We start from the raw sequence: 9,958 nt of genomic DNA on the forward strand, positions 1-9,958 counted from the left end.
GATTATGTGATCTTCCTGTAGCACGCGCAAGGTATTTAGAAGTATGTGAATTAACTTACTAACTACGAATCCCCGAAATAGTGCAATTTACGGCAGGCAAAGCTAATTGAGAACCAATAAACGAATTATATTTGTAATTCCTAATAAGTGTGAGATCAAGTACAAAGGAATTATCGGCTAATCCAAATATTACAACGGGACAAGGACAGAGTGCTAATTAGGCAACACCTTACGTATTCATTGACATTGACCTAGAGTCAGAAATTCTGAGTTTATGATCTGTCTTTTACATCGGAGATACAGGACTTTGAGAGATAATCTGGTACCGTTTTTAATGCCGTTTCATTGACTCTGCAAATGTAAGAGAATTTAGAAGTATATTACACAACTTAATTGTCTATGAGAGCTGTAAGTACGTGTCAGAACACATACTTCTAGTGTGATTTGAGCAACATAAAAAGTAACCACAGCATGGATCGAGGAAGTTTAGTTAGTCGTTTGTATAGCTTGACCATAGTATTTCTCATTTAATATTGAATGCAACAAATTAAAGAGTGCGCCACTTTACGTTTTCTTGTAATTTCATATTTTAGTTTTGGCTTTTTTTTCGGTTTGTATTACTAACTTAAAATTTCTTACTTGCAGTCGGTAAACGTGAATCATGTGAGCAACCGATTAAAATTAGACTTTTTTGCATTCACATTACGTAGTCAGAAATTTAATTCTAATCGTTATTAACGTATCAAGACTACTGTTTTTATACTTTGATTGAATTTCTTTCAGTTAAAGTATTCTATTAGAGTATCATTTTTGGTATCCTAAATAGTTTTATCGTCGGTACTCCAGAGTACCTTTGTTTTTTCTATTGTGTCTGTTAGTACTTTAGTCCTAACTATTTAGTTTTTTTCTACTTATAGTCAACACTCACTTTCGCATCCTAAAATGAATGGAAGATGCAACAAAAGCATTTGCCGCCGCCCAGGATGTCGATATCCTGTTGATAGCGGCATGCAGTACGATGAGTGCAAAGGTTGGTACCACGAAGTTTGCACAAATCTAACACCTGCAGCTTTCAAGCGGTTCAGTAAAAATGGGTGCGTATGGCTATGTCAACAGTGCTGTTTGGATGCAAATAGCCTGTTAACCGAGGCCATCTCAATAGTAAATGCCGCAAAAAAGTGTCTCGGCAAGCGCGGTCGGGATACATCAGTCAGAACTCAATCTGTCGACACGCAGATTGACACAAGGCAGGCCCAAGTGAGTCCAAAAAATGCCGACCCACACTCTACAAAGGAGGAAGAACATCCTCCAAAGAGGTCTAACACAACCAGAAACTCGCGCAAAAAAGTCTCTTCTGTCCCTCGTATCAAAAATGGTGCCCAGAAGGGAACTTCCGGAAACCGAAACCGCAAGGCTCAATCGGTTTCCAGCGCGAAAGATGACCCAATCTCCCAAGTCGTCCTGAACTTTCCGGAATCCCACAGTACGCCTGACGCGACTGTGGTTACCACTCCAAAGAACGTTGGCGATTGGGTACGGGTCGTAAGAAAAAAACGCCAAAATGACGTAAAAAGAAATCATACCCCCACCAAAAGGGTCTACAAGTCGAGGTCTGATCGCAGCGACAGATCAGTCATTCTCCATAGAGTCAAGGAGAGTGACAGCTTAGAACTGAAAGCTCGTTTTGAGCATAACATTGTGTTGATAAAACAACTACTCAACCAAGTTATGCCCAAAAACATCCCCGGAGTCACCTTGCTAAAGGTGTATAGACTAGGAAATCTAGCGCATCTGAAACCAAATCAGTCTAGACTACTCAAAGTCGTTTTCAAATCCCCGAACGAACGCGACTTAATCTTAGAAAATGGACATAAATTAAAGGGTTCAGGAGTTTTTCTCCGTAAGGACTTACTGTTGGCGGACCGTGTTAAAAGACGGGAAGCCGAAAAGGAACTACAGCTCAGATTAGACGCTGGCGAAAAAGACCTGAAAATTGTAAATTTTCGGGTTGTGAGGCTTCGACAGAGGATGATGCCGAAGCCACTCTGGGTGAAGCACGAGGCCACCTAAATAGGCTTCGGATCTGTTATACCAACGCCCGGAGCTTACTAAATAAGCTACCGGAACTAGGTGTACAGATTGACTCAACTAGGCCAGACATAATCGCAGTCACAGAAACATGGCTGACGCCGTCTATAGATAGTAGGGAACTTGATTTCGAGGGTTTTACATTAGTAAGGGCCGATAGAACACAAACGCGTAAAGGAGGGGGAGTAGCTCTATTCATTAGGAATGCTATCCCATTCACCATTATCGACAGTGTATCCCATGAGAGTGGGACGTATGAATTAGTTAGCTGCCGCCTGAAATGCAGGGGACAAGAGTTGCTACTTAGTTTGATCTATCGCAGTCCAAGCTGTGAGGCAAACGAGGTCCTGCTAAGCAGTCTCAACACTTTATCACGAAGTGATCGATGTCTAATCCTAGGGGACTTTAATGCACCCATGGTGGACTGGGGAAACCTGCGGACTGAATCGTCAGCAAATTCCTTCGAACAGGAACTAGTTGATGCGGTAATCACATGTGCCCTAGTGCAACACGTGAAGGAAGTAACTAGGTACGACCCGGGTTCTGCATCATCCCTACTAGATCTTATATTGACTCATTATGAGGACGACGTTGCAAACCTGGATTACATGCCACCCCTAGGCAAAAGTGATCATGCAGTTTTAACCTTTGACTTCCATATAACTGTCGATCACGAGTACGCTTCAGCTCAATCCAGACCTAACGTCTGGAAAGCAAACATACCAGACATCATGAAATCAGCATCATCAGTAGATTGGAAAATAGACCCAGAGTCATCAATCGAAACGGCTTGGGACATATTCCGGAATTTATACTTAAAAGTTACCGCCCCCCACATCCCTTGGACTACACCTAAGAGACCGAGAAACTCCCCACCGTGGTTCAGTAGGGAGGTTCGCATCCTTCTCCGTAAAAGAAGGAAAATGTGGGACAGATTTAGGTTACTGGGGACTGACGAGGCAAAATCTCAGTATCAAAAGGCTCGAAATACCTGTGCCTCAACCCTCCGTAAGGCCAGAAAGCTGTACGAAGAGAAAATCGTTAGGGAATCCATAGAATGCCCTAAACGCTTGTATTCGTATATAAACCAAAGGACAAAAAGAAGAAGAAATGTTCCTTCACTATGGGGAGACAGTACTGCCACATCACTAGTGGAGGACGACTTTGGCAAAGCTCAAGTATTCTCTAAATACTTTAGCGATGTATACACCATAGAAACACCCTTCTCACCAGTCCATGAAAATCCCCCCACACAAGCACTGGACAGCGTAACCATTAAAGAACTCGATGTCTTTGGTCTGCTAGTTAAGCTTGACATAGGTAAATCCACTGGACCCGATGAACTACATCCTAGGTTACTAAAGGAATTAGCTAACTTTGTTGCGAACCCTTTAAGTGTATGTTTTAATCTGTCCGTAACCCAGGGTCGTCTACCAAAAGACTGGAAGAACGCCATAGTAAGTCCAGTCTTCAAAACAGGTACAAAACATAAGCCTGAGAATTACCGACCAATTAGCCTAACTAGTGTGGTTGTTAAAATCTTAGAAAAGATTATTCGGAAGGAGCTGTTAAAGTATCTCGATGAAAACCGGCTCCTCTCCGAAAAGCAGCATGGTTTTAGAACAGGTTACTCTTGTCTCACAAACTTATTAGTTGCTCGTGAAAGCTGGTGCGCTCTTAAGGACCAAAAATTACCTATAGACGTAGCTTACATCGATTTCAGCAAAGCTTTCGACAAAGTTCCGCATAACCGGCTATTATATAAGCTAAGGAATGTCGGGATTGGAGGCAATCTATTGATGTGGATAAAAGACTTCCTGGTTGGGCGTCAACAAAGAGTAAGGGTGAACTCCAAGTTGTCTAGCTGGGAAACTGTGCTTAGTGGAGTCCCCCAGGGTACAGTTTTGGGGCCAGTGTTATTCCTCCTGTACGTAAATGATCTCCCTCGTCTACTATCGTCATCGGTCTTACTCTATGCTGATGATGTCAAGATATGGAGAGCGATACAAAGCAAGGGCGATAGCTTAGAACTTCAAAATGACCTGGAGAGATTATCTGAATGGTCCCAAACCTGGCAATTGCCGATAAACACTTCCAAGTGTATTGTGATGCATATTAGCCACCAGGGTACAGATACATACACGATGAATAACACTGAGTTACCTATTGTTCAGGCACACAATGACTTAGGCGTCATCGTTAGTCAAGACTTAAAGACTACTGCACACTGCCGTGCAATAGCCGCCAAAGGTTTTAGGACTTTATGGTCCATACGCAGGGCTTTTAGGCATCTTGACGCTAAAACGTTTCTGACTTTGTATACAGTGTTCGTACGCCCTAAACTTGAGTACTGCATACAAGCAGCTAGCCCCTGCCTAAAAAAAGACAGTGAACTCTTGGAAAGGGTTCAGAGAACAGCAACTAGGCTGATTCCCGGAATAGCGAAGCTCCCGTATGGTACTAGACTGACCAAGCTAAACCTATTCCCGCTGTCATATAGAAGAATCAGAGGCGACTTGATTACAGTTTTCAAATTGCTTAATGACAAATTTGCACCTGATATGCCCTCATTTTTCTTGTCTTCCAAAACAGAAAATCTACGAGGACACTCCAAAAAAGTTCACAAGCCCCGAACAAATTACTTGTCAGCTGACTACCGACTTTCCCATCGAATCATCAACGAGTGGAATTCATTACCTCAGCACGTGGTTGAGGCTCCATCCGTCGACTCCTTCAAAAGAAAGTTGGATCAGCTGAGAGACCATCATTGCCAGGACTAACACAGGCCATCAAGCCTCCTGTCCCTTCCAAACTGAAACTGAATCAGTGAGGGAATTCGTGATAATGGTGTCTAGTGAATGACTATTTTTCCAAAGTTTAAAGTTGAATATTAAGGTCATTGCATGAATACTGGGTTGGATTCAGGTTATAATTGTTGCAACAACAATTGTAGCAACAGCATTGTTGCTATATATATAGTAACCCGTCCATGTGACTGAATCATCCGGTATTTTTAGGAATTCGTAGTTTAGATAATGAGAACACTACGGTTTGATCAGTCATTAGCACCATGGATTTTGACATATACGGTTTCGTCATAGCACCTCGACAAAGTGAGATGTCAATGAAGTATATGTAAATTACGTAATTTACTTATCCTGTACAGAGTCAGTAGTAGAATAAAGGATTGAGCATAGGCAGTATACCTCAAGAAGAACGAATTCTCCATATAGAATGTACGAAGCGATTCTGAAACTTAATATTTAATGGGAAATGACAAGTGGATAGTTCCATGAACCAATGTCACGTTTTTTTGGTTGCCCCGTAGCTGTTTTGTGGGCTACTTCTACACTATCTCTCATTTCGCTACGTGGTAGATAAGCATATGTAGTACAAGTCCCAGTCACCTTATTTGTTCCCGATCCAATGCTTGATCAGTCAATGTACTTCCGTTATCCACTACTTTGTATCTAGTCTCAGAATTTCATACTCGGGGTTCCCAAAATACATAAAACGTGCTTCAGAGACATCCATAACCAAATACTAGTAACGTATAAGCGTTTTCCATTCCTAAAGCTGCTTTATAGCCATAAATTGAAACAAATCAAACTGCTCTAAAATATGCTCGCTCTTTGGTTGGTAGACGAATATCACGTCTACGCCACCAGTAACAATTTGACAAAAGTTAACCAAGAGTTTTAAATAGTCCAAACTTTCATCGAGCGTCAGTTGACCAAGTCTGATAAGCCTTCCAAGATACGTGAAGTGACCGACGCTCTCAACCACTTCGCTGCCTACCACTGACCCAGACATCAATTTAGACCAGTCCTGAAACAACATTTTACATCCCGAGGGAGTATATCACATCCCAAGTATGCTTTTATCGTTGCTCAAGGTGATTAGAAGAACAGTTTTGTTAGCGTTCCCAAATACAGCTGACGTCGCTAGTTACTTGACAGTCTTATTTTGTACAGACAATTGGTTAATTAAAGCAACAATTTGTTATATGCTTACGATTATATATTGGACCAATTCATGTTTACTTTCTGTCTTTTCAGATAACCAGACTTTTGATCCCTTAGTCTGATTTCTTCCATATTTCTCTCCCTCGTCGGATTATTACGATGTTGGCTAATGAACGACTACGTTTCAAGCTTCATTCTGTCAACTATCCCGTGCACGATGTTTTCGATATTTCAGGTTTTCGCCATAAAATTCATCTGTTTAATTATTAATACAAAAGATTTGACCAATGTACGCAATGTGATCGTATGGCTAGAGGATAGAATTATTCGAGCTCTTCCTGCTGAAGCAAGATTGCGTGACGTACAATCTTTGGAATGGACAAGCTATTTAAATAAGGTTTGTGCTTTCAATATATTTCCCTAGTTTGTTTCTTTTAGTATCTCCAGACAGTAAAGTGCCCTTTTAATGAATCTAGTTGTTGGGCTATGTTGGATTGGCTTCTTAGCAAAGCACTACTATTGGAATACAACTCATGTAACTATTTCCACCATGACGTCATTATATTTTACTTATAGCTAGAAATACTCAACACAACAGTATATCTGAGAACTCTACTCTTTCCACGAACGCTTTTAATAACATAGATGGTGATTTCGTTTTGTTTTTATCTAATCCTCTTAGTTAACAGTGATGAATTTAAGGAAAACGTTTTAAAGATAGCTAAGCTGTTGCAGATACCTGTTCATCCAGATATCAGAATATTATTTAAGGTGAGGGTAAATTATGCAGATTACTCATGCTTCCATTTACCTAGGCCGTCTGTTTGGTTATTGAACAAAAACTTGAGGTAAATATATTGAATGATGCTATAAAGGACTATGGGACATCTAAAGTGAGTTGTTCTCAAGTAAAGTTATGTACACTTTCATCAGCTTTAAGAGTATCCGCTTATTGGTGGTTTAATTAGGAAAATTATTTTGTACACAGTTCTCCTCGTTCAGCAAACTTTAATACAATCACTTATAATACAATCCCGTGGGACAGTGTATATTTGTTTGTGACAGTCTATTCTTTTTAGTATCGAAGCATAAGGCTAAATATGATGTCGTTTTTCCATAACTTATATGTTAGATGTTTTATGCCCCCAAATGCCCTGGTACGGCCGAGAGTGGGGAGAGTCCGCACTCCCTCTCGAAATGCTCTCACATGGCCACGCGTATATAGCCTCTGCCAGGGAAGTCCTACTCACTGCCTTCTCGTGTCATTACTGTTGTTTACGAAATTGAGGACGAAAAGCGAATGCCCGGAGCTTCAACCGGGTTGGTGGACACGGAGGTGTTCACCTAGGGGAGTCGGAAAACCCTGATTTCAAACCAATGGTGCACATGGGCTCCAGTATTTTGAAGGAACAAATGGTGTATAAATCAATCGTTGGTCACCGGCTACCATGGGACTGCATCTCCTCACGATGCTCCACTGCCTTGTGGGTCAGATCGTTAGGTCAAGGGCTCCGGGTGTGGCCCCCTAAGAAAACCATCTGCTTCAATTTAAGCACCTGGGCAGTATCACAGCCCTCACACAAATCAAATGAGATTTGTGCGGCGCATATATATCTGGTGCCCCTTTGTACCAATATTTATGTGTTTAAATAAATAAAATACAACAGATAAGATTAACTTAGGAATTATTTTCTGCACCAAATCAAATATGAAACGTTTTTCGCTCTCCTCACTGGTTCATACTACGTGGTGATCAAGTTATTGCTATTAGTTGATTCCTATCGGTCAAAAGTATGGTATAACCAGTTATGCGGATAGAATGATAAAACAGTGAATCCAATTTGGATTTTAGTGTTTAGGAGTATTTCGAGGGAATTCTTAGTTTTAGGTTTCAAGTATACGACGATGTGCGGAGTAATTGGGTGTATGATCTCAATAAAACTCACGGCATTTCAGAAATTCAAGCTCGCATTGTTTGGCATCGTCAGTCATAAAGTTAATACCGATATTTTGAAATTACCCCACTATTTGACTATGACATTCTGTCTATCCTGATTGTTTGTTCCTGTTACCAGCGATACTGTCACTACCTCTACGATTTTGGGATTTATTTCTCCTTTCTAAGGTGAGATATGGTAACTTGGACCGATGTATATAAGTACTAGGTTTCACGTTCTGACTGTTTGATTGACCCGTTCTGTCGTTATATGCACATTTATTTTGATTTTCATCCCCTGTAACTCGATTTTCGACCTGGCTGGGTGATGATCGGATCGATTCTGATACATTTATTTATTACCAATGAGTCTTAGTGCAAAGCTTCTGAAAGTCCAAAAATCTCGGCATTACCTGTACCAAAGATTTTGACGTTTTCACGGTCAAACGTATGTCATAATTGTTTACGTAGATTGATATGGAAGAAGACACATTTTAGTGTTCAACAACTAGGTGATGTTGATGCATGTTAAGATCGTTCACTTTTCTGCTTCTTGCAATTAAAGAAATGCTAAAATTTATGCATGACGTTTAAGCGACCCTAAACTGACCTGGAGGATATTCACTTACTACGGTTATAAGAGGGTCATAAGTTAGTGCATTAGAATCAGCGTTTACAGTTGCACGTTGGGGTTAGGAATTATGGTTTTCATCACGAACCGGTATAAGCTGTAATACCAAAAGGCCAACATTCAAGACTTGCTAACTGGAATCTGATTGGTCCGTCCATAAGTTATAGCGTCACCGCAATTAAAGCGGATAAATGTTAACTTTTTTACTTTCGCCATTTCATGCTTTTTAGTTTCCATAAGATTGACTAAATTAATGTGATTAGTTTGTGTTGTGTGTCTATTTCAAACGGTTTTAACAAACTTGTTGTGACTTGTCGTATGTCTTTCACATATATGATAGGATGACCTGTTTGGGTTCCCAGACTTATTTTCGTTCATGTTGGTAAGATTGTTTTATAATTTGAAATAAAAACATCCTTTTGTAAAAAACGATTGTACTAAAATAAGTACTACCCTCGAAAAATAAGGTAAGTTTGTACGGTTGTTTCTAAAAGGAAACCGCATTTTTTTGTAATGATAACATTTGGGAGAGAGAAAATATACAGTCTAAATATAGCCTTTTTCACACTTTTAAAGTTTATTCAAATTTAATTTTTTTTATGAAATCCACGCAAACTTTCTATTTATTCGATCTTTTTGCATCGTTTAGATTGATATGTTAAAGCTCGATGATGTATGTCTTGGATTTAGTGTTAAAGATCCTGTTGTAGAGGCTGCGGCTGTTGCGTTAAGATTGTTAAATATAGATCGGCTACGAAAATTACAAAACCAAGCAAATGCTAGCATAGTACATGTTCAAAAATTGACAGCAGATCCAAAAACTGACGAAAGACTTGGAAAAGTTGGCTTCTAAATTTTTTAATGCATAATTTGTTGAACGAACAGATTTTTCCATGAAACAATACATTGTGATCTGAAATTATTACTTTTAAAGTGAACTTCTTTTAGCTGAGTATTTCATGATTTCTCCTTTTGTTTTCATACAAAAGTCAAAAACTCTGAGGCCAATCATGTCGGTATCTAGTTTTTTCCTTCAATGCGGATGTTCGGAAAACTAGTTATGGTCACTTTTTAAAGATAAAGCCAATGTTGTTATCAGAGAGTTTATTAAACTATTGAATATGGTATGGTGGTGAAATGGAAAGGACCATCATACTAGTAGTATATCACTACCTATATTTCTAGTCTACAACTAGACTTTAACTATCTAGCCCTTAGGCAACGAGGAAGTTTATGAATCCTGTACACAGCACAAACCAGTGACCTGAAATTGGTTTTGTAATTTCATTAAACTACTTTTTCACCCGACCTCAACATACATATATATTAAATATATTC

The 9,958-nt window shown here is 39.7% G+C and overlaps 1 protein-coding gene across 2 annotated transcripts; it reads left to right on the forward strand.

Moving 5' to 3' along the window:
- Positions 1 to 525: 525 nt before the first annotated feature.
- On the forward strand, positions 526 to 9,574 carry Smp_071960.1 (cle7, putative; the record flags this gene model as incomplete). 2 transcript variants are annotated; one of them, XM_018795943.1, is made up of 8 exons in its annotated part: positions 526 to 554; positions 6,147 to 6,288; positions 6,332 to 6,450; positions 6,492 to 6,588; positions 6,630 to 6,701; positions 6,736 to 6,824; positions 6,869 to 6,946; positions 9,270 to 9,574. In XM_018795943.1, the coding sequence occupies 7 exons, from the start codon at positions 6,213 to 6,215 to the stop codon at positions 9,471 to 9,473; spliced, it is 735 nt and encodes a 244-aa protein (XP_018646936.1). The 2 variants fall into 2 exon arrangements, with proteins under 2 accessions (XP_018646936.1, XP_018646935.1); XM_018795932.1 differs by lacking the exon at positions 526 to 554 and having other exon boundaries at positions 6,213 to 6,288; positions 6,736 to 6,830; positions 9,270 to 9,473.
- Positions 9,575 to 9,958: the final 384 nt, after the last annotated feature.

This window comes from Schistosoma mansoni (genome assembly GCF_000237925.1).
Source record: "Schistosoma mansoni, WGS project CABG00000000 data, supercontig 0177, strain Puerto Rico, whole genome shotgun sequence".
Classification (NCBI taxonomy): Eukaryota; Metazoa; Platyhelminthes; class Trematoda; order Strigeidida; family Schistosomatidae; genus Schistosoma; species Schistosoma mansoni.